This window comes from Pistacia vera, unplaced genomic scaffold (genome assembly GCF_008641045.1).
Source record: "Pistacia vera cultivar Batoury unplaced genomic scaffold, PisVer_v2 Contig670, whole genome shotgun sequence".
NCBI lineage: Eukaryota > Viridiplantae > Streptophyta > Magnoliopsida > Sapindales > Anacardiaceae > Pistacia > Pistacia vera.
In genome coordinates, this window is record NW_022196524.1 from 94,699 (window position 1) to 119,594 (window position 24,896).

Here is a 24,896-nt window from a genome sequence, read left to right on the forward strand (position 1 = left end):
TTAGATATGTCCTTATGCAAATACAAGTCACCTCTAAAAACATACTTTTCGAAAATAGCAATTCCATAATCAAACGCTAAATGATGAATAGTAGTAAATGGAATTCTACTTGATATACGAATTCCATGTGTTTTTATGCAAACTACGTATAAGTTGAAAGCAGATACCACCCATGAGAGCTAGGACATTCTATCTCACCTGAGAAAAGTTATTTCCCGCAATTTGATTTCCTAAATCAAAAGCCAAAGTTACATGGTAGTAGTTGAGGTTCTACCTACATTAAGAATTATAAACAAGCAAGCATTAGTTTAAAAATAAATTAAGAATCATAAACAAGCAAGCATTAGTTCGAAAATATGTGCCTATTGAAGAACTTGTATCTGTTCATACAACAAATTATTTTTAAGGCATGTCTTTCTGACAGTGTATGCTGCTTATTTACAATATACATAGGTTGATATAACATTAGATTGAAAAAAGTTTCTCATACACCACAAATATTAATTTAGATTGAAATACTGTCAATAAAGTATGCTCTTTCTTACCTCTACCACACTCCCAGAAAATATATTTTCTGCACATGATTTGTGACATTAGAAGTCATATAACGACTGGTAGTTGCCAACGTTTAACCTGAAGAATCATGAAAAATTATTAACCTTTAGACATATTTGTTATCATTATCATCATCATGGCTTATACTGAAAGTTACGCACTCTTTCTCACCTCTGAGAAACAATTCAGACTAGTCCCAAAACAACTCATACGATACTAGTCCTCGTAGTAGTTGAGGTTCTACCTGTAGTAGTTGAGGTTCTACCTAAGGTTCGAACCAAACGAGGTAAAACGAGTGAATTGCGAAACGCCCTGTATCAAATCATAACAGAAAAACTCTTTATTTCAAAAGATTACCAGCCTTTCTAATGACATAATAAATAAAGAATTTAAAAAGAAATTCAATGGTTGACACTATACTTACCGGATGAATTCGGCGCTTCACACCCTTAAATATAAATATTGGATATGAATTGAACAGAGAAATCACGGTCAAATCTCTTCTACTCCAGAAAAATGATGAATTCATCATCAGTAGGAGGGAATAAAAATCCCTAGAGATTGCTCATTTCTGGATCTATAAACAGTATACCCATTTCCATTTCTGAGATTCAATAGAAGAGGAACAGAACACTGTAGAAACAGCGTATGAATTAGGTTTGTGGGTTTGATGCAAAGAATTTGGTATCCAAAGTGAGAGGGGGATGGCTTGTTTATATACATTACACATATGAAAGCGTCAAAGCATCTAGCAAAAAAGATTGACTGGATATTCTCTCTCCTTTTTTTATTGGTGGAAGCCCGACTAGATGCTTTTCCAATGGCTGCTTTACAGAGCATACATGTCAGGTAATTTCATGTGAATAAACCCTGGGTTGGATATAATTGTTGGTGAGGAGTTAACAGCCAACTAAATACTTGGTTCTACTAAAAAAGTCTGAGACCCCACTATCGATCATCCACTTTCTTCTGTCTACTTCCTTGGCAAGGGGACTAAAACTTACAACATTTATGTCTTCTACATCCGGGTTATTTTTAATAATTAAAATATGTTTATGATAGAACCCTACTCCAACAATTCAAAAAATTGGGCTGAACAATGGATCTTTCATGGGATTGAATAAAACTCCACTTAAAAAACCGTTCAAGGGAGGGTGCCTAGGATATTTTACTTCAACAACTCAAATAATTAGGTTGGACAATAGGTCTTTCATAGATTTGAATAAAACTATTTTAAAAACCCAGCTTGTTAAGGGAGAGTATCTACCCTTTATAATCGACATATCTACCATTTTTCATTCCAATATGAGATCCTAACAGTTTCATATTCTAAATCCTGATTAAAAACTCAAACCTTGGGATTATCGTGTGTGTCTACTACAAGTATTGGGATTTTGATTTTCTACCACAGAAATGAAAAGAAGTTGCATATTGTTATTAAATCAATCTGAAGACTGAAGGAAACCTCCATCATGGAAAATTGTAATGAGCTTCTTCCACTCCAAATCAAGCCACCGTGCTGCATGCAGTAAGGTTTATTTATGTATGTAGATGGGCTCTTGGAAGTTGGAACAAAGGCTAGAAAGTTAAAACTCAAAACTATAACGTCCTGTTTCTGACAAAAGCTAATTAAATTTATGTCAGCCATATACCTGATATGAGCAACATCATTCAATGAAGCACCACTACCTTTTGCTAATATCAATGAAGAACCACGACCTTTTGCCAATAATTAAGGAATATGAAGAAAATACACTGGAAATAAACATTGCCAAATTACAGTGATGGTGGATTTTGTTTATGTTTTAATGGGGTGTCCCCACTCCCCAGGAAAACCAAACAAACCTTTTCCCCTGCTATTACTGCCTTCTTAATGGTTATATTTGAACTGCAAAATTATTTCCAGACATTGGATCCTCATCTTAGATTTACAAGGGAAAAATTCAAGTTTGTGATTAATCATTAACTAAAATCAAAAAAGGAGAGAGAGAAGGAAATATGATTTTGTTCTTAACAAATTCCTCAATGGAATTTTAATACCTGGACATATGAACAGCATTCCCATTAAACAATACTTGAAGTTTCCAGAACTAAGCCATACTTAGATATAAATATAATTGACAAGCTGAATTTTTTCAAAGTGTTTGAAACAAGATCCAAAAGGATGTGACCATTATGGTCGACAATTACAAGGCTCATAATAATTAGAATACAGCAAAGCAGTCTACAGTGTTCATAACCGTAATAATATAATCCCCCTTCGCTATTTAATTTTCCCATGCTATTGGCGGAAAGTCCTCAAGATAGCTCTTTAACCATTGCTTCAATGTCTGACTGAGTCAGTACTACTTCGCAAGGATATTGATTCTGGACATTCCTTTGCGAATTCACGACATCTTCAAGCCCACCAGTGAATTCATAGCTCCCCAGATTACAGTCATTACTAATGCCATTTGAGTATGAGGAATTGGATCCCTGGTACTGATTAATTGGCGACTGCAGAGCAGAGACCGAGCTGTGATTCAGCCAATTATAGCCACTGACTGCATCAAATTCATCTGGTGGTTGAGGATTTATCTGAAGCAAGAATCATAGACAAAAAAAGCAATAATAGTTATTTAAATATGGTTTTCATGCACCATGTCTACATGTATAAATTGATATGAAAACTATGTAAGATATTTTTCCTCACCATTGAGTAAATACTCTCTAATTCGTCACTTGATAGTGGTGGAGATTCTACCTGAAGAAAAGTATCATAGACAAAGAAAGTATTAGTTGTGTGAATATGTTTTTCAAAGACTACAGCTGATACCGAAGACTACCCATAAGGCATGCTTTTTCTCACGTCTAAAAATGAATTTTCTGTAATATGCTTTCTAGAATCAGAAATCAAATGCTGACTCATTGTTTGCTGAGATTCAACCTGAACCAATAACCATAAATAAAGAAGTATTAATTCTGGATATGTTTCCGACTTGATATTGAAACATGACCACAAGACATGTTCTATCTCACCTCCGAAGAAGAATTTTCTGTAACACGACTTTCATAATGTGAAGACAGACTGTGACTCGGTTGACCATCATCGGGTGTTGAAACACTAGACTTGTTTTTTTTTGTTTTTTCTATGTAACAGACAACAAAATTCTTCTACAAAAACAAAAAATTAAATAAAGGTAAAATGAAAATAAATAAAACGTAATGTGTAGCTGCCTAGAATCCTGTAGTACCAATTATTTCCCAGACATAGCAAATTTTGATCAGAACTGCCTCTATACTACCTACCAGACTTTAAAGAGAAACAAAAACAACAGACTCTTTCATAAAATAATTCATAAGGAAAATATATTCTCCTTGTCACATTAGTAATGGTTCTGCAAGGCGATTTTGAACTTAGAAGAAAGGTCTCAATTTCTTACATAATTTCCATGGATATCACTAATAATAAAAATTCAAGTACATAACTGAGATACATACGAGTTCCTATACGATCTCATAAAACAGATTACAAAATTAAATTTGTAGATTATAATTAAATCTAATTGAAGTGCCTAATCAAACGAAATCAAGCTTCTAGCATATTTACCAATCACTTCAATCTTCTACCAGTAAGTCAAACACAACCCAGAAGCTAAATTTATGCAGCTTGTCACTAATATCACAGAGCATATTTAAACAAAAGTTAACAGAAGATTTACTATAGATAAATTCAACACCAAATCAGAAAAGAGGACAACCCATCAAGCCAAATGTTTCCAAATTCAACACAAAGAAGAGGGAACAAGCAATAAGAATCGAACAAAGTAATACACCTCATAATAAGGGCTGTCCTCGATATAGAACTCATGCATAACCCAATCAGTCTTGATCTCCTTAGAAGTACTACCACGTCTGCAGAAAACCAATGTCCTTTTCTTACCGATCACCCTTCCTTTATCCTTCACGTCACAGCCTCGACCGGTTATTTTCCAGTTCCCTCCTCCGGTTGCTCGGTGGGCACGTTTACTGTTGGCATACTTATAATGCGGTTCACAGAAAAAGTACCACACCTGGTCATCGGACTTGGTTTCTGAAAGCGCTGCATGACAATTCAATTCCAGTCAGAATCGAAGAAATTAAAGAGAGAATTAAAGTTAAAAGTTGAAAGAATAAAACTCACTTACCTGGCAAGTCATAAGGATCAAACTGGTAGATATCAACCTCGTTAATCTCGGGAACAAAGAGATCAGGGTGAACCCTCTTCTCTGTGAGAAGAGTGATGATTTTGACACGAAATAAGTGGTACATCAATCCCACAAGAGAACCCATTTCTGATTCAGCACAAAATAATGAAGCAGCAGTAGTGTTAACTAACAAAGAGTGTGAGAGAAAGTGAGCAAGAGCTAGCTATTTCTGCAATTGATGGGAAGAATTATCTCTGGCAGAAGCTCAACTCTACTCGCAATTGATGGGAAGAATTATCTCCGGTAGAAGCTCAACTCTACTCGGGCATGCCAACACTCCTTATATATATACAAATGAAAAATAATACGGTTACCAAAGAATGAACACTGAATCCATGCATCAAATAACGTGGCATCATCCTGATCATCAATTAATTATCAATTTTTTTTTTAAAAAGGATAACGTTACGCTCATACAAATAGAAAATAAGCGGAACTGCTGAATGATTGTGAGTGTACTGTGCAAAACCGCGTGAGAATTTCCAAAAGATGGACGTCAAATAGAAACGTCATCATAATTTGTTTTTTTAGTGCGGAAGAAAATATTTGAGAGAATAAGAATCTAAAGATGAGCAAACGACTTTTCCCACCCGAGGTTTAGTGAAATCTCTACTTGATATCTTTAGATTTTTACCATTTGATTCAAAGAATATTAGATTATTGGTAATATTATATTAATACAAAGTTAGATTATCTTGAAGATTATTAAAAATTCTTAGGAAAATATGTTTGGTTAATTGAAATAAATTGATGAGTATGTTATATTAATATATTTGGTTAAGAGGAATAAATTGATGTATATGTTATTTAAATTACTAAATTGTCATCTTTTTAAATATTAATATAATATTATTTTTATTATTAATTTTTGAATAATTTCTTTTAATCGCCAACATTTTAGATTTAGCTAAAACACCCTAACTTATATAAAATTTTAATTTATAACAAAATCACCCCCACCCACCCCAAGCCACTGCTCGCCGCCAGCCATTGCCTTCCGTCGCCGCAAGTTGCCGATATGGCCATTTACGGCCATATTGATGGCAATATCGAAGTAGATCTTGCTAGAGATGGCCATATCGGAGCCTCCCGGGGATTCTCGACAACTTCCAACGGCTGTAGACAGTGATTGGCCAACTGTCGATGACGGTGGCTGGGTGCAAGTGGTGGTCTGCAATTTGTTTTAAATATAAGGGTATTATTGTCCAAAAACTTAATTAAACAAGGATAAAATTATAATGGTGGATTAATGAAAATTGATTTTAAAACAAGGGCATTATTGTCCAAATTTTTTATTAATAAGGGATAAAATTGGAACAAAAATAAGATAACCAAATAATCTTATAATACCTAAAAAAATGGAAGTAATCAGATTACCTTCAAGGGGCTTTTGGATCATCTAATGTTTTATTATAGAGAGATATTATATTAACAGAATAAAAGATCACCTTGAAGATTACTAGGAATGTTTAGAAAATATATTTGGTTGGGAGGATAAATGGGTGGGTATGTTATATAGAATACTAAATTGCTTTTTTTTTTTTTTTAAATATTAATATAATAGTATTTTTCTATTATTATTTTTTGAATAATTTCTTTTAACTCCCTACTTTTCAGATTTAGCAAAAACACCCTAGCAACCAAAAGCGTTTTAAACTTAACAAAAACACCCCTACCCACCCCAAGCCACTATTGGCAACAAGCCACCTCCGTCTGCGACCACCAACAGTGCCACAAATCTGGTTGTGACGCCGACAGTGCCATAGATCTGGCCGTTTCACTGCCAAAGATCTGGCTGTAAAACGACCACAGATTTGGTCGTGAAATGGCCAGGTCTTTGATCTTGAAACTTCGGCCGTTTCACGACCAGATTTAGCCATTTTCATGGTCAGAAAAGGCCTCATTAGCACACGGTCGGTCGTAAGCCATTATGACGACTTTTGGTAGCCTCTGATGACTGTCGACGGTGACTAGCGATGGTGGTTTATTCTGGGTACAATGACATTTCTGTAAATAATGACAATAACAAGGGCAATGTCGTTCGAAAAATTTAAAAAGTGAGGATAAAAGGATCTGCATGAGTGAATTTGGTGTTTTGTAAATCTTAACAAATATAAGACTAATTTGGACCAAATGCTCAACTTTTTAGGGGCAATATGGGACACAAAATTAGATTACCTTGGGTAAGTTTTAACAACCCCCCTTCCCCACCCAGATAATAATATTCCCTGCAACTTATCCCCAAAATGCCACCATTTGTCATAAAAGATTCTGAGAATATTTTTTTACAAACCAACCAAACATTGTCATCTGCTTAATTTAAAAAATATTACTCCAGTTATCTAATATTACCCCTATCTAAACGGGCCCTCAATATTACCAACAGTAACTACTATTCGTATTGGAAGATTACATGAATCTTATAATATTTGACAACCAAATGTGGTAATCAAGTAATATAAGATGACATTACTTCAGTACTCCTATATAACCTCCAACCAAACGCCCCTTAAAGTAACGTCGTTTCTTTTATTTTAGTAGATTTTCAACTTTTTACTGTAGTGCAATGCAGATTAGCACACTAAAATACGCTGACGCTTTCCTAGGTAGAAGATGGGTTCATTTTAGCATAAAAGGGCTCAAGTTAGTAGTGTCCGAGCTGCTAGTTTTTGGCTTTTGTTGACTGATTTTGAAGTCCAAAATCATTTCTAAAACCATCGTTGGACTCCTCATAACCTCCTCTACAACTCACTCAGTATTTTCGATCACCTCCAATACTCAATAACGATATTAGTTTAAGGGTGAAAATCTAAAATAAATACAAGCATAGGTATTAATTCAGGATTTTGCTAAACCTCGGGTGGGAATATGTTATTTACTCTTTAAAGATGATTTGATGAATTTATATAAGAGTAATGTTACACTTACATCAATTTTTTACACAATTTTTATTATATCATGATGTGGCATATGCCACAACTACACAAATTTTTAATTATTTTAAATTTCTAATATTATAATATAATTTGTATGATTATGACATATGCCATATTATGATGTAATAAAAATGGTGTAAAAAAATGGTATAAATACAGCATTATTCTTTATATAAAGGAACAGAATCGTTAAAGACTAATCAAGTGCTAAGGATAAGAAATAAATGGGAGAAAGTGACACGAAGGCTATCTTCTTTTGCAAGTCGTATAAGAAAGAAGGACCCCGCCATCTCTCTATTTCCACTCTAGAATCTTCCACAGCTACCTCTAGAATCTTCTTCTCATTTTGTCATCTTTCCTTCATTCTTTGCCTATATGCCACAACTACACAAATTTTTAATTATTTTAAATTTCTAATATTATAATATAATTTGTATGATTATGACATATGCCATATTATGATGTAATAAAAATGGTGTAAAAAAATGGTATAAATACAGCATTATTCTTTATATAAAGGAACAGAATCGTTAAAGACTAATCAAGTGCTAAGGATAAGAAATAAATGGGAGAAAGTGACACGAAGGCTATCTTCTTTTGCAAGTCGTATAAGAAAGAAGGACCCCGCCATCTCTCTATTTCCACTCTAGAATCTTCCACAGCTACCTCTAGAATCTTCTTCTCATTTTGTCATCTTTCCTTCATTCTTTGCCTCATCTTCCGTTCTCCTGCCATATGCTCCTCGGGAATGCTTTCATTTTATTATTTCCGTTCTTCATATATGAAGATCAGAATATGATTTCAATATTCCTTCATTGGAATAAAACTGTTCTTGGTAAGGTGTATGGTTGGATCAATAACTAAATACAATTATTAATTCCAAAGCTTTAATAAGGTCTTCCAAAGTTGTTAGCAACATCACTAACATAAATTATTTTTAGGTGATCGAATGGTTCGGTAGAGATTCTTAAATGTATTATTCAAGAGATTCTGAGTTCAAGTTTCTTTTCGGATACTAATAGGGATAACTACTATAATTCTTATCTGATTGATAGTTTTAAGGCCTCGGAAGAATAATTAAAGTACGCATAAACTGACATGAACATCTCCAACATAAAAAAAAAAAAAAAAAAAAAAATCATTGACACAAACATATTTAATATATTTTTGGGCCAATTAAGGCCCAACTTCTTGTAAATCTGGCAGCCCAAACTGCTGTATTGACCGTAACCCAGGCTGTTGTCACTTGATTTCTTCCACCCGGGCACATTTCCAGTAACACAATCACATGCATAATAAACCATAATAAACCTTTAATATATTTTCTTAGTCACTAATTCAAAAACCAATACCAAATCATTATTTCAATACTATCCTACTGTTCAGGCTCCAAAGGATTGTTAATGCAAAGCAAAAAAATATTTCAATGGCTTTTGTGATTGAATCTGATTTTCAAAGATATTGAAATCAAATTTGTGTTTGTTGTAGAGCAACCAAAGATTGCAAGGGAGGTGCTTATTGAACAATTTCTTAAAAGGTGAAACATTTCCTAAGTTGGGCATTCTATTTATCAAATACACAGTTGATGGATTTTGGTTTATATTACCGTTTACAAGGTCTTCTGTTGATATATAGGAAATGTTTTTGGAAGATGATAGGGAGAATCTAACGCAACGATCTCATGAGTAATGACGAACTCACACAATTCTCGAGTGGAGTTGCATAAGGTAGATTTCACGATGAAATCGGTTAGCACATTCTTGAATATGCTGGTGATTTAACTATTAATCTCAAAATCAGAGAGGATGTAGTATACACGATAACATGACTATGAACATTGTTACAATTAATGTCCATGAATCTCCATTGACCTAATGTTCCTCAACAGTCATTGGAGAATATTCATTTGCTTCCTAGCAAGGTATTCTCCTGTAGACTAAACGTTGTAAATTTGTGACATCTCATGCTCATGATTGAGAGGATATATGTCTGGATCAAATTTTGATAATGGTAGAGGTTCCACATGAGGAATCACACGTGAAGAAGCATTAAGCATAAGTTCGAAATATGTTTCTAAAGCACTACATAGATAAGTTTAAACAATTTCACAGTAATGCTTCTCCTCACCATATCTCTAGTAGTTAGGCTATGCTTAAAGTTATAAAATACAACATTCGTAGTAGTTGAGGTTCAACCTGTAGCCGAGCCTAGAAAAAATCATGCAAATGAAATATGAAAAGCCCTGTATACACCCAAAACAAAAAAAAAAGGTGGTTTATTATCCAACATTACCTGGTATTTCTAACAACATAATATATTGGAATTTGAATCGAGATTGCCATATGTATGTACTTCCCTAGTAAATCGAGGGCTTTACACTTGCAGATATATATGTTATTGATTGATTTGGACAGATAAATCAAGGTCAATTGTCTTCTTCTCCAGAGGACTTATGAATTCATCATCATTCGAAGGCAATCGAAATCCCTCAAGATTGCTCATTTCTGGTTCAGTACAATCTACAGACGATTTCTGATTTAATACAAAATAAAGCAACAGAAAACACTAGAAACACAGTAAGAAATAGGTTTGAGGGGATTTGAAGGAAAGAATTTGCTCTGCAAAGGGAAAAAGCATCACTTTTTGATACACATAACACGTGTGAAAGTGAAAGGGTTATTCTCTGTCCTTTTGTGATGTATGAAATGGTTGATAAGGTAATTAACATTGTTATTTAATAAAAGAAAAATCGTGAAAATTAACAGCTAACTAAAAGAGTAAAGTGACTCCCACTATCTGTCATTCCCACTTCCTTCTGTCTACTTCCATGGCAAGTAATCTAAAATTTCAAACCATTTTTAATGTATCCGGCTCCCCTTCTCAGAGAAGTAGTTTCTGCTTTTTGTAGTTTTGCTCTGTTTTTACTGGTCTTCTCCTTTGCATATTTGTTTTCCAAGTTTGATACTGATCTTAAAACTGATGTATTTAATGTTTCAAACTGGAACTGAGAGCTCAAGTTATGAGATTATCATGTTTTTACATTAAGAAGATCATAAAATTTTCTTGGCAAGGTGTATATGTTGACTGATAAGTGTGAGATTCTCATTCGGGTTTAAGGTTCTATCCCAATCTTAATAAAATTCTCACTCAGAGCTCTTACGAGATTGCAGAGTAAAACCTGGAACAAAATAATAACAATCTTGACAGAAGCTATATGAGAAGATAAAAACAATCGAAATTCGAAGAGCAACATTCATTGGAGAAAATAGATGGAAATTCTTATGACAAATTCCATAATGGATACAAGCTCCAAGTGGCCAGAACTTGGCCATAAATACAAACTGACGAGTTAAATAGGTCACAAAAGATGCAACCATTATTCTCAACAAGTACATAATCTCGAAATACAGTTAAAACATTCTTACAATGATAATAAACCACAGTAATACTATTCCCCTACGGAATTTCAATGTGGTTTACAGTCCACATGCTACTGAAGTGTAGCCGATGGTTTCAATGTCTTCGCGAGCAGGAGGAATCTGTCCAGTTACTTCTTCACAAGGTTAATTAATTCTCAAGGTCCCATAGTGAAATCACATCTCCAAGCTCACCATCGAACTGAAAATCCTGCACATTACAATCATCACTAAAACCAGGTGAGTATGAAGAGGAATTGAACCCCTGGTAGTGGTCTGGATTAATTGGCAACTGCGGTGAAGGGATAGGGCTGTCATTCAACCAATCACGGCTACTGGTTGCATCAGATTCAGCTAGTAGTTGAGGATCTACCTGCTGTAAGAATCATAGATAGACAAACATTAGGGGTGTGAAAATGTTTTTCATGTCCCATATCCATCTGTATAAGAATAAAGTTGTCCTTACCATTAGGCAAGTAATTTCTGGAATATGATACATCTGGTCGGGAACAAAATCGCCACAGAATAGTAGTTGAGGTTCTACCTGCAATAAGAATCAAAGACGAACTATCAAAATTTATGTGAATATATATATTTTTTCTTGAACATGTCATCTATATAAATTGAGACTGAAAACTCCAATATTTTTCCTCACCGCTGAGGTAGTACTTTCTGGAAACAAACTTCCTGGATCAGTAACCAAATTGGTAGTTTTTAGTAGTCGAGGTTCCACCTGAAACAAGAATCATGGAGAAACAAAGAACCAGTATTAGTTGTGTGAATATATATTTCACATACCAATTGAGAACTAACCATAAGCCAGGCAAGCTTTTTCTTACTTCTGAAAAAGAATTTTCTGTAATAATCTTTCCAGAATCAGAAATCAAATTGTGACTGGATGATGTCTGAGATTCAACCTGGACGCAGAACCATAGATAAATAAGTATTAAGTCTTGATATGCTTCTCCCGAGGTATGAATAACTTTGACATTGAAAAATGGCCATAAGACACGCTCTATCTTACCTCTGTGTAAGGGTTTTCTGTATTATGGCTTACAGAAACAGAAGACAAACTGTCACTTGGTTGACCATCATCAGAAGTTGATACGGCAGACTTGTTATTTGATTTTTTTTCTATGAAGCAGACAACAAAATCCTTCTACAAAAAACCAAAAAAAAAAGATCAAAGGTTAAAACATATATAAAATGAGATGTGTAAAATTAATGCAGCCTTTCATTAATTTCAATTATACAGAACATATAGCTTAAACAATGAACAGGCAAGTTAAAAAAACAAAAATAGAACAAAGAAGTACACCTTATAACGAGGGTTGTCCTCATCCTTAACATAGAACTCGTGCATAACCCAGTCAGTCTTGTCTTCCTTAGAAGTACCACCACCAACACCAAGTCTATAAAAAACCAAATTCTTTTTACTGCCGATGACTTGGCCACTTTTATTCTTGACATCACAACCTCTCCCAGTTATTTTCCAGTATCCCCCATCGGTTCGTCGGCTGGCACGTTTACTCTTCGCATACTTATAGTAAGGTTCACAGAAAAAGTACCATCCTTGTTCGTCGGAGTCACTTTCTGAAAGCCCTGCATCATATTTCAATTCCCATCAGTGATCAGAAACCATTGAAATTAAAATTGAAAACTTGAAGAAAATCCCACTTACCAGGCAAGTCAGAAGGATCGAACTTGTAGATGTCAACCTCATTAATGTCGGGGTCAGAGAAATCAGGGTGAATCCTCTTCTCCTCCAGAAGACTGATGATTTTCACATGAAAAAGGTAGTACATGAGTCCCACAAGACATCCCATCTGTAATTGATTCAGCACAAATAGTAACGAGGAGTGGAAGTGTTCAAGAACAAGAAGAAGGTATGTGTGATTTGATCGGAACGGTTTGCTTGGAAGCAAGAGGCTGAAGCTGAAGTGTGACGGAAAGCTCTTATCAATATTTTTTATATTCGCAAAAGTGGTAGTGTTGAGGGAGAGTGAGTGCTGCGTATAAACGCGTTGAGAATCTTCAAACGACGTGGAGTAGAATACTGTATCGTTAGTTCTTGGTTGTAGAAGATGATGACGTGTTTATTATTACGTCGGGTCCATTTTAATTAGAAAATAAAATAAATGTCCATTTGAAGAAGTTAAGCATGAAAAGAATTTGAAGATTAATTGATAAATTCTTATTTTAATACACGGGACCGTTTAGTAATGGTTGACGTCGTATCACAGTGTACGGAAATCCTTCCTTTGCAAGTCGTCTAGTCTATTTAGGCCCCACCATCTCCTTCTATTAAGCTCCTTCTTCTAATAGGTCTTCACTCTAGAATCTTCTCTTATCCATTTGTTATCTTTCCATGCGTTTTTTTATTTTTTTATGACATGGGTGTAGTCCGTAAGAACTTTGAGTAGGTTTCAGGATTCATGGAATCCTTTACAAATTCGATTTTTCAAGGTTAATTACAAATATAGTTACAAATTTGATATTTCAAATTAAATCATAAATACCATAGGTAAATAAGTTTAAACTCAGGGATAAACCCTTTGAGGTAGACCCAGGTCTACTCTCGTATTTAAAAAAAAAAAATTATTAATATATAGACCATAAAAAATTGTTATTAATATATATATTCAGACTTATCTTTAGATATTTTAAAAATAAGAATTATTATACATATATTCCATAAAAAACTTTCTATTAAGACTTATCTTTATGATTTTATCCTTAAAATTTTTTACTCTCTTGTTCTCCCTTTCTCTTTCTCATGATATTTGATTTTAAAACTTTTTAAGACTAAAATTGTTGAAATTTTCACTACATGTCATAATTAGTTCCATTTTCTGTTTTATCAGTTTTACGGATGTGTATTACTCATTTCAATTTAATCATACTTGTTTTTTTTGGAGATTTCTTATTCTAATTTGAAGGAAAAAGACATGAATTTTATAAGTTAATATATGTTGAGGCTTCAAATGACTCTTTTAGACACGTAATAAATTTGTAGGATTTAAATTTTAGTTGATATTCATCTTTACACTTCTTTAATTTAAAAAGGCATTCATTTCCATTAAGCATGCTCCAACCATCTGGAACTCATGTACTCATTCTATTAATTTATTAAATATAGAAATTCAATATTTTTAAACAAGAAGGCCCAGAAACATAGGAGCCATTATTCTCAAACGATTACACAACATTGAGTAAACCATTCTTCAAATGTCAACAATAATATAATAATATTCTCCCGCAGAATTTAATTGAGATCAAGAGGAATGTCCACAGATTGCTCATCCATGAAAGCCTTGGTGTTGTCAGTGTCCGTATCAGTAGGAAGAGTCTTGTCCAGTTGCTTCTTCAGGATGTTTATCCTGGAAACTCCTTTGTGCAACCCAGGCATCTTCAAGCCCTCCATGAAACTGAGAGCTCGACGAAGTACAGTTATTACCAAAGGCGCAGTTTGAGTCCAAGGAGGAATAGGATCCTTGTTGTGGATTAATTGGCCACTGTGGTGCCGACACTGAGCTGTGATCCAGCAAATAACGCCCAAATAGTGCAGTGAATTGCGCAAATAATTCTGCAACTTGTTGAGGATGTACCTGAAATACGAAAGAGGAGACAAAGCAAGAACTATTTGTGTAAATAAGTTTTAATTTTTATATATGCAACATATATATGTGTAGTATGATACTAAATCTACAATAACGCATGCTTATCCTCACCATTAAACAAGCATTTGGCGCAAAATGATTTCTTGGATCAGAAAGGAAATTGTGATTTGATAGTAGCTGATCATGTGCTGCCTGGAATAAGAATATAGATGAACAAGTATTTTAGTTGTGTAAATACATTTGTCATGGAAAATATATTAAGTTAATACTAAAAACTATCGTAAGGGAGCATGTTCATCCTCATAGCATGGAAGAAGTATTTGGCACAAAATGATATCTTGAAGAATCAGAAACCAAATTCTGATTTGATAGTAGTTGAGATTCTATGAGTCATATGCATCCTCACCATTGAAGAAGTACATGGTGCAGAATGATTCATTGGATCAAAAACCATATTGTGATTTGATAGTAATTGAGGTCCCAGCTGTTGAAGTAAAAATTATAAACAAAATAGCATTAGTTGCTTGAATATATTTTATATGCACAATTATAAGTTAATACTGAAAACAACAAACATATTCATCCTCACCATTAAAGAATCCAAATTTTGATGCGGTAGTAGCTGAGGTTGAAGTAAAAATCATATACGTACAAACAAGCATTAGCTTTATATGTGACAATATTTTCATGTACCATATATATGTATATGCTCATACTAAACAAAAATTTTAAAGCACATGTTTATCCTTACCATTGAAGAAGTATTTGGCACAAAATGAGTTCTTGGATCAAATTCCATGTTGTGATTTGATAGTAGTTGAGGTTGTACCTAAAGTAAAGAATCATAGACAAACAAGTTTTACTTGTGTGAATATGTTTTCATGCACAAGTTGAGACTAAAAGAAACCATAAGCCATATGCAACCTCACCATTGAAGAAGTAATTGGTGCAAAATGATTTCTTGGATCATGTTCCATATTGTGATTTGATAGTAATTGAGGTTGTACCTAAAGTAAATAATCATAAACAACAAGTATTATTTGTGTGAACGTTTTCATGCATAAGTTGAACCAGAAGCAACCAAAAATCCTCACCATTGAAGAAGTAATTGGTGCAAAATGATTACTTGGATCAAGTTCCATATTGTGATTTGATAGTAGTTGAGGTTGTATCTAAAGTAAGAATCATAAACAAACAAGTATTACTTGTGTGAATACGTTTTCATGCATAGTTGATACTAGAAGCAACATCCATAAGGTATATGCATCCTACCATTGAAGAAGTAATTGGTGTAAAATGATTTCTTGGATTAAGTTCCATATTGTGATTTGATGGTAGTTGAGGTTGTATCTAAAGTAAAGAATCATAAACAAACAAGTATTACTTGTGTGGATATGTTTTCATGCATAAGTTGATACCAGAAGCAACCATAAGCCGTCCTCACCATTGAAGAAGTAATTGATGCAAATGATTTCTTTGATCAAGTTCCATATTGTGATTTGATAGTAGTTGAGGTTGTACCTAAAGTAAAGAATCAAAAAAACAAGTCTTACTTGTGTTAATACATTTTCATGCATAAGTTGATACCAGAAGCAACCATAAAGCCATCCTTACCATTGAAGAAGTAATTGGTGCAAAATGATTTCTTTGATCAAGTTCCATATTGTGATTTGACAGTAGTTGAGGTTGTACCTAAAGTAAAGAATCATAAACAACAAGTAGTACTGTGTGAATACGTTTTCATGCAAGTTGATACCAGAAGCAACATCCATAAGGCATATGCATCCTCACCATTGAAGAAGCAATTGGTGCAAAATGATTTCTTGGATCAAGTTCCATATTGTGATTTGCTAGTAATTGAGGTTGTAACTAAAGTAAAGAATCATAAACAAACAAGTATTACTTGTGTGAATACGTTTTCATGCAAAGTTGATACCAGAAGCAACATCCATAAGGCATATGCATCCTTACCATTGAAGAAGTAATTGGTGCAAAGTGATTTCTTGGATCAAGTTCCATATTGTGATTTGCTAGTAATTGAGGTTGTACCTAAAGTAAAGAATCAAAACAAAAAAGTTTACTAGTGTGAATACGTTTTCATGCATAATTTGATACCAGAAGCAACCATAGGCCATCCTCACCATTGAAGAAGTAATTGGTGCAAAATGATTTCTTGGATCAAGTTCCATATTGTGATTTGATAGTAGTTGACGTTGTACCAAAGTAAAGAATCATAAAAAACAAGTCTTACTTGTGTTAATACGTTTTCATGCATAAGTTGATACCAGAAGCAACCATAAAGCCATCCTCACCGTTGAAGAAGTAATTGGTGCAAAATGATTTCTAGGATCAGGTTCTATATTGTGATTTGATAGTAGTTGAGGTTGTACCTAAAGTAAAGAATCATAAACAAACAAGTCTTATTTTGTGAATACGTTTTCATGCATAAGTTGATACCAGAAACAACCATAAGCCATCCTCACCATTGAAGAAGTATTGGTGCAAAATGATTTCTTGGATCAAGTTCCATATTGTGATTTGATAGTAGTTGAGGTTGTATCTAAAGTAAAGAATCGTAAACAAACAAGTTATACTTGTGTGAATATTTTCATGCATAAGTTGATACCAGAACAAACGTCCATAAGGTATATGCATCCTCACCATTGAAGAAGTAATTGGTGCAAAATGATTTCTTGGATCAGGTTCCATATTGTGATTTGATAGTAGTTGAGGTTGTACCTAAAGTAATGATCATAACAAACAAGTATTACTTGTGTGAATATGTTTTCATGCATAAGTTGATACCAGAAGCAACCATAAGCCATCCTCACCATTGAAGACGTAATTGATGCAAAATGATTTCTTTGATCAGTTCCATATTGTGATTTGATAGTAGTTGAGGTTGTACCTAATGTAAAAAATCATAGACAAAAAGTATTACTTGTGTGAATACGGTTTTTGATGACAGAACGCATAAGTTGATACTAAAAGGAACCATAAGCCATATGCATCCTTACCATTGAAGATGTAATTGGTGCAAAAGGATTTGTTTGAGCCTGAAACAAATTGTGATTTGATAGTACCTAGGTTCTACTTCCTGAAGTAAGAATAAACAAACAAGCGTTTTATTAATTGTGGAATATAATTTATTCATGAAGCATTAATAAGGGTATGCATGCACCCTCACCATTGAAGAAGTATTAATAGCGAGAATAGTTTATCATGGACCATATGTATAAGTTGATACTAAAAACTACATAAGAGCATGTGATCTTCCTTACTAGGGTAGAAGTATTTGTTGCAAAATAATTTCCTGTATCAGAAACCAAACTGTGATTTGACTGTAACTCAGATTCCACCTGATTAAGAATTATAAAGAAACAATAATTAATTGTGTGAACAGAAGACATCTATTTGTAATGAGAACTACCCATAGGATGTTTTTTTCTCACTTCAAGAACTCATTGCCCAAACAGTGAGTCGACGGTTGCTGAGATTCTACCTGAAGCAAGAATCATAGATAAACAAGTATTAGATCTTGATACTTTCCTCCTGCATTATGTATTACTTGATGTTGAAAAGTTTCTGAGACACATGTTCTATCTCACCTCTGTAGAAGTTTTTTCTGCATAGGTTTCAGCATCAGAAGCAAACGGTGACTCGGTTGACCATCATCGGGAGTTGAAGTATTAGGCTTGCCCGTTGGATTTTTTTCTACGTAGCGGAAACAAAATCCTTCTGCAAACAAATGATAAAAGTGAATGTGTTGGATCGTCTAGAATGCTTTAGTACATACTCACCAAAGGACAAAACAGAACAAAAAACTCTAATTCATCTAATAACTTGTATCCAGACTCACGTCTGTGAGTAATTTTCACAACATATGTGGTTTCAGCGAGAACATAGCTCAATTTTTTTACCAAATTTCCACGGATATTGATCACTACTGTTATAAAAAATTAAAGTAGACACAATATAGTTTTTTATCAAGCTCATCCATCATCATTTCAATCTTCAACCAGTAATACAAAAAACAGAGTCTATGAAAACCAGTAGATGAAGATTTATGTTCAATAGATAAATAAACACTAAAGCAAAAATTAAGACAACTCATAATAAGTAATGAAGTTGAGTAAACTCCAAAAATGAGAAATGAAAACAGAAAGCAATACACCTTATAACGAGAGTCGTCATCATCAACATAGTACTCGTGCATAACCCAGTCAGTCTTGATCTTCTGCTTAGGAGAACCACCACGTTTATAGTAAACATAATTCTTTTTGCCACCGATCCGCTTGCCAGTACTTTTATCCCTGACTTCACGATCGTTACCTGTTTTTTCCCAGTTTCCATTTGTTAGGTGGGCTTGTTTACCCTTTACGTTCTTATATGGTTCAGAGAAAAAGGGCCATGCTTGTTCATCGGAGTTAATTTTTGAAAGTCCTGCATCACAATTAAATTCACATAAAAAACTGATTTATCTGACTAACTGATTATTGATAGCTTGAATCCACTTACGGGGCAACTCAGAGGGATCGAGCTTGAAGATATCAAGTTCATTAATCTCGTCAGGTACAGAAAATTCAGGATCAATCCTCTTCTTCTTGAGGAGACGGATGATCTCTATTTCCAGCTTACGGCCCATGAATGCTACAAGAGAGGCCATAGATATGCAGAAGCAGTGAGAGAGTGAAGTCAAGTAAGAGAGCTAGCCATGATGGGGAAGACTTATGCTTTGACTACACGCTAAGCTTCCTATTCAAATAATAAATATGGTCTTGGAAGTCAAAGATAACAAGAAAATAACAAAAGAAGATATCTTTTAAAAAATTAGAATAATCTATGATACGCATGTTAAAGTGAATTAGAAGAGCATTAATTGATAAATAGGGGGCGCCGTTAAATAACGGTTGATGAAATATGAAGGAGAAAAGAAAAAGAGTAAACGACCTTTTCCCACCCAAGGTTTGGCCTACTGACACTTTCCCACCTAAAAAGTTTCAAAATACAAGTTTACCATTTACCATCCACAATATAGATTTGCTAGTAATTTTTGTTATGAAGGAAGGTAAGTTGGTCAAAAGTCCCATTTAAGTAAGGGTAGAATAGTCTTTTCTTCTCTCATTCGCCACCTCTATTCTCCTCTCTCCTTCGCCATCGACAATAGAGAAAAGAGACTGAAACTGAATCTTTACCTCAAAGTCAAACTCTGTTTTCTCGCAATCTATATCAAATCGGAACTCATCAAGAGGAACCTTGCTTCAATACAATCTCTAGTTCACTAGGTTCCTCTTCCCCAGCACGAAATTCCCCACTCATCATCTCACTAGTTTCAACAAGACAAAGACCAAATTCAGTAGCTTTCTTTAGGAAAATTGTGCAAAGAACCAACACTCGCAGACAAGCCTCTTGGATCATCGGGAGCTCCCTTCACAGCATTTCAGAGTCACGAACAGGATCAAGTTTTCTAATGTAATCAAAGTTCATCATCTGAAAACGGAATCGAAGCCTGAGGCCAATGGATCCACTCAAAATGGGATCCTCCAAAGTTTCTGGCAAGCTTAAGCCATGGTCAATTGGAATGAGCTCCACCTGACCAAAGTTCCCAACAACATCAAGCTTCCTCACTAAAAGGTTTCCCGCATGTCTACGGTGTTTATAATTCTAACATCTAATATCCCTATGCAATGCACCACAGTAACTAGGAAGCTTGATGTCCCATGATCACTTGCATCGAAATTATGCTTTATGAACTGCTGGAAAGATGCAATCTTACTAACCAAAATCTTTTAGTGAGCCTTGTTCCCATTTACACCCTCATTGGCATTGAAGATTGAGTGTGTGATCTTCACCAGGGTAGTGGCAGGCACATTTGCAAAGTGATCATAATTAAACAGGTGGGGGGCAGGAGATGGTGGGAGAGGTTCGGGTGGTGGTCGACGACGACAGGTGGCTATTAGGCCTTCTCAATTCAAACACCAACTCAATAACAAATCACACTCCAAAAATCAATCAAAACACAACACAATCCACAAAAAACAATGCATCCATCAATCAAGCCCACAAAACTCTAGTCAATTTTGCGAAATTGGCGGTAATGGAAAGGTTTGCGACTAGGAGTGAAGTCGACGACAAGTGCAGGTGGTGAGGCTGCTGGTGGCGATGAGCTGGCGGGCGGAGGGACAGGGGTGGCGGATTTTGGTGTTGAGGAGTAGGGAAGAAAAGAGAGGAAGAAGAAAGGATATTTTCGACTTTACAACCAATATGTACTGTATTTAACCGAAATTACTAATGGAATATACCAGGAGGGTATTTCCTTCTATCACAAGAAGTTGGAAAATTCAAAGAAATTTGGGCCCTTTACTAGAATCTTCTTTCTCCTTTTCTTTTTTTTTCTTAGTAGGTTCGTGATCAACAAGGAGTGATTTGCTTTTTATAGCTCTATTGTTATTATATGATTTCAAGATTACTACGAGTCATCCTACTACTCAAAACAATCCTTGGCTTTACAACAATAACGAATAACTTAGGGTGCATTTGGTTTATTATTTTGGATATGATTTTGGAGATAGTATTGGATAATTGAATATGGGAGTATTACGAGGTAAAATTTAAAAATTTACAAAACAACCCCCTAAGTTTGCTAATTTAATAAATACCCCAACATATAAAATGACAAAAATATCTCCACTACCTGCAGTGCCAGATTCCGGCCACCACCGCCGGAATCTGGCCGAATTTGGGCAAATCCATAGATCTGCCCGGAAAAGGCCAGATCTACGGCCTGCTATGGCCGTTGATGGTCAAAAAAGGCAAAAACGACGACCATCTTGGCCATCGTTGACTGAAAACGATGGCCATATCTTTGGCAGTTGCTGATGGCCAGTGGATCTGGCTGGAAAAGGTCAGATCTATGAATTACCGGTCAATTTCGGTCGGTAATTCACCGTTGTGATAGATTTCGGCTACCACTGACAATGGTTGCCGGAATCTGGGAAGTATGGGTCACGGGGGTATTTTTGTTAATTTTTAAACTTTTTTTAGGGGGTATTTAATGAAATTAATAACCTTATAGGGTCTAAAAGTAATTAAAAAAATAGGGTAATATTTCTGGAATAATGTGTCAAACATTATTTGGAGAATAGGATTGGGAATATGGGTAGAAATAATAAGCCAAACATGCCCTTAGCTTCTTACATCATTAACAACAGTGGCTGGTGATGTGTCTCCCTCACAAGTTTTTCTCGGTGTCTTCTCCGTGTCATACTTTAAGTTACTAACAAATTAAGCTAACAAATCTCAACTGATCAGACCATTCAAATTAAGCTATAATAAGAACAACACTCAAACAAGTTAGCATGAAGGTTAGCAACCATTTGGTCACTTGCAATGTTGATTACATAACACGAGTACTCATTTCTGTTGGACACTATTTGAAAGAAACATTGTTGGAAAATGTTCTTTGTTCATTTATTTTTAAGTTTCTACCCTGGCCTTATTATAGTGTCCAAAACATTCTCCTTCGCATAAATAGAAGATACTTTTGCGTTGGCAGGTTCGGAGTTACAGAAGTTATCCCAAAAGATGGAGTGTTTGAGCACATTCCTGTGATACTAAATTGTGGGATTTTTGTTTATTCTGAGGTTTCCAGGTTCTTCTATTCATATATAGGAATTTTGTTTTCAGAAGTTGATTGGCAGAAATTCTTATGCAAGGATCTCATGATTCATGACAAACTCACACCGATTGCGGATGGAGTTGCATAAGGTAGATCTCATGATGAACTCAGCACACTTTTCAACAGAGTTCTATAAGGTTATGAACCATTTGCATCCCCTGGTACTCTTTTGAGCAAGCAATCCCATCAAACAAGCTCCAGTTTCGCAGAACTTGGTTATACTGTGACATATATATGAAGAACAAGTTGAGTTTCAAGAGTTTCACACATGTCCAAGAAATTGTAACCTTTTGCTGCAAAAAATCAGAGCGCTTGTAGTATACATTATAACATAAATAAGTAATATTACAATTATGGTCAATAATGATAATATTCCGCTACAGAACTTAATTTTGATTAACTCTCTATTGAAGTAATGTTCTCCAATAGGTAAAGGAGGATATTCATTTACCCATTTTTTGATGGTTTCAGTGTTCAGTTCCCTCACTCAAGCATTCTCCTGGACAAACTGTTGGGAACAAAGAACTCTCTGTTTGAGATCCACTGGCAAGTGCACTGCAGAGGATAGGTTGTGGTCTAGCCATTTACAGCCAGCGAGTGCATCAAATTCTGCAAGTAGTAGTGCTTCTACCTAAGGTACGAACCATAGACGAAGAAGCATTAATTGTAGATATGTTTATCGAGCACTACAAAAGTAAGTGTATATTTGGAAACCACCTATATCTCTTAAGCAATATTTTTCCACGAGTCACAGAATACTAATGCATAAGGTAGCTTGATAGTAGATGAGGTTTTAGAGGTAAGAATCATTGACAAACAAGTATTAGTTTTGATATGTTTCTCAGGCAGAGTTCACATAAATAATAATCCATAAGCAATGCCCTCTCTCATCTCTGAAAAAAAATATTCTATGTAAAACTGTTTACAAAATCAAAAGCCAAATGGTGACTAGGTAGATATTGCAGTTCTACCTGTATTAACAACCACAAGAACGAAGCTTTAATTCTTTTAGATATGTCCTTATGCAAGTACAAGTCACCTCTAAAAACATACTTTTCGAAAATACAAATTCCATAATCAAACGCTAAATGATGAATGGTAGTCAATGGAATTCTACTTGATATACGAATTCCATGTGTTTTTATGCAAACTATGTATAAGTTGAAAGCAGATACCACCCATAAGAGCTAGGACATTCTATCTCACCTGAGAAAAGTTATTTCTCGCAATTTGATTTCCTAAATCAAAAGCCAAAGTTACATGGTAGTAGTTGAGGTTCTACCTACAATAAGAATTATAAACAAGCAAGCATTAGTTTAAAAATAAATTAAGAATCATAAACAAGCAAGCATTAGTTCAAAAATATGTGCCTATTGAAGAACTTGTATCTGTTCATACATAAAATTATTTTTAAGGCATATCTTTCTGACAGTGTATGCTGCTCATTTACAATATACATAGGTTGATATAACATTAGATTCAAAAAAGTTTCTCATACACCACAAATATTAATTTAGATTGAAATACTGTCAATAAAGTATGCTTTTTCTTACCTCTATCACACTCCCAGAAAATATATTTTCTGCACATGATTTTTGACATTAGAAGTCATATAACGACTGGTAGTTGCCAACGTTTAACGTGAAGAATCATGAAAAAGTATTAACCTTTAGACATATTTGTTATCATTATCATCATCATCGCTTATACTGAAAGTTACGCACTCTTTCTCACCTCGGAGAAACAATTCAAACTAGTCCCAAAACAACTCATATGATACTAGTCCTCGTAGTAGTTAAGGTTCTACCTGTAGTAGTTGAGGTTCTACCTAAGGTTCGAACCAAACAAGGTAAAACGAGTGAATTGCGAAATGCCCTGTATTAAATCATAACAGAAATACTCTTTATTTCAAAAGATTATCAGCCTTTCTAATGACATAATAAATAAAGAATTAAAAAGAAATTCAATGGTTGACACTGTGCTTACTGGATAAATTTGGCGCTTCACACCCTTAAATATAAATATTGGATATGAATTGAACAGAGAAATAATGGTCAAATCTCTTCTACTCTAGAAAAATGATGAATTCATTATCAGTAGGAGGGAATAAAAATCCCTAGAGATTGCTCATTTCTAGTTCAATAAAAAATATACCCATTTCCATTCCTAAGATTTAATAGAAAAGGAACAGAACACTATAGAAACAACGTATGAATTAGGTTTGTGGGTTTGATGGAAAGAATTTGGTATCCAAAGTGAGAGGGGGATGACTTGTTTATATACATTACACATATGAAAGCATCAAAGTATCTAGCAAAAAAGATTTGATTGGATATTCTCTCTCCTTTTCTTATTGGTGGAAGCCCGACTTGATGCTTTTCCAATGACTGCTTTATAGAGCATACATGAGAAAATTTAGCTGCCCGGCCATCCCAAGTTTCAATTTAAGAAAATGGCCTTGAAAA

General features: G+C 34.6%; 5 protein-coding genes across 24 annotated transcripts in view; all 5 read right to left on the minus strand.

Annotated features, from left to right (window-relative positions):
- LOC116112919 (NAC domain-containing protein 71-like) overlaps positions 1–24,455 on the minus strand; it is a 28,788-nt gene extending 4,333 nt beyond the window's left edge. For 3 of the 5 annotated variants that reach the window (XM_031399034.1, XM_031399033.1, XM_031399030.1), the window contains exons 1-4: positions 980–1,237; positions 727–867; positions 546–633; positions 199–274 (exon numbers count right to left, since the gene is read on the minus strand). The gene's annotated coding sequence lies outside the window, so the exon portion shown is untranslated. Of the gene's footprint in view, positions 1–198; positions 275–545; positions 634–716; positions 868–979; positions 1,238–24,417 lie in introns of those variants that run through there. The other 2 variants (XM_031399031.1, XM_031399032.1) reach the window with 2 other exon arrangements.
- Positions 2,603–5,050, minus strand: LOC116112924 (putative NAC domain-containing protein 94). 2 transcript variants are annotated; one of them, XM_031399052.1, is made up of 6 exons: positions 4,722–5,050; positions 4,371–4,636; positions 3,574–3,708; positions 3,404–3,481; positions 3,248–3,298; positions 2,603–3,132 (listed from the first exon to the last, which is right to left on the minus strand). In XM_031399052.1, exons 1-6 carry the CDS (start codon positions 4,864–4,866, stop codon positions 2,854–2,856), a joined length of 954 nt encoding a protein of 317 aa, XP_031254912.1. In that variant the 5' UTR covers positions 4,867–5,050; the 3' UTR covers positions 2,603–2,853. The 2 variants fall into 2 exon arrangements, with proteins under 2 accessions (XP_031254912.1, XP_031254913.1); XM_031399053.1 differs by lacking the exon at positions 3,574–3,708.
- Positions 10,968–13,131, minus strand: LOC116112923 (NAC domain-containing protein 96-like). Of its 2 annotated transcripts, none has more exons than XM_031399051.1 (7): positions 12,815–13,131; positions 12,452–12,735; positions 12,158–12,292; positions 11,973–12,050; positions 11,789–11,866; positions 11,600–11,677; positions 10,968–11,506 (listed from the first exon to the last, which is right to left on the minus strand). In XM_031399051.1, the coding sequence occupies exons 1-7, from the start codon at positions 12,957–12,959 to the stop codon at positions 11,285–11,287; spliced, it is 1,020 nt and encodes a 339-aa protein (XP_031254911.1). In that variant the 5' UTR covers positions 12,960–13,131; the 3' UTR covers positions 10,968–11,284. The 2 variants fall into 2 exon arrangements, with proteins under 2 accessions (XP_031254911.1, XP_031254910.1); XM_031399050.1 differs by having other exon boundaries at positions 10,968–11,509; positions 12,815–13,127.
- Positions 14,251–18,385, minus strand: LOC116112920. Of its 14 annotated transcripts, XM_031399038.1 has the most exons (18): positions 18,362–18,381; positions 18,206–18,255; positions 18,035–18,112; positions 17,771–17,850; positions 17,585–17,661; positions 17,415–17,492; positions 17,237–17,313; positions 17,066–17,143; positions 16,895–16,972; positions 16,725–16,802; positions 16,368–16,445; positions 15,848–15,925; positions 15,683–15,760; positions 15,505–15,582; positions 15,343–15,375; positions 15,160–15,237; positions 14,865–14,945; positions 14,251–14,741 (listed from the first exon to the last, which is right to left on the minus strand). In XM_031399038.1, the coding sequence occupies exons 7-18, from the start codon at positions 17,237–17,239 to the stop codon at positions 14,469–14,471; spliced, it is 1,014 nt and encodes a 337-aa protein (XP_031254898.1). In that variant the 5' UTR covers positions 17,240–17,313; positions 17,415–17,492; positions 17,585–17,661; positions 17,771–17,850; positions 18,035–18,112; positions 18,206–18,255; positions 18,362–18,381; the 3' UTR covers positions 14,251–14,468. The 14 variants fall into 14 exon arrangements, with proteins under 14 accessions (XP_031254898.1, XP_031254896.1, XP_031254895.1 ...); XM_031399036.1 differs by lacking the exons at positions 16,725–16,802; positions 17,237–17,313 and adding an exon at positions 16,545–16,622 and having other exon boundaries at positions 18,362–18,384; XM_031399035.1 differs by lacking the exon at positions 17,237–17,313 and having other exon boundaries at positions 18,362–18,382.
- On the minus strand, positions 18,202–19,501 carry LOC116112913. Its single transcript, XM_031399026.1, has 4 exons — positions 19,272–19,501; positions 18,789–19,196; positions 18,554–18,699; positions 18,202–18,255 (listed from the first exon to the last, which is right to left on the minus strand). Exons 1-4 carry the CDS (start codon positions 19,417–19,419, stop codon positions 18,202–18,204), a joined length of 756 nt encoding a protein of 251 aa, XP_031254886.1. The 5' UTR covers positions 19,420–19,501.
- Positions 24,456–24,896: the final 441 nt, after the last annotated feature.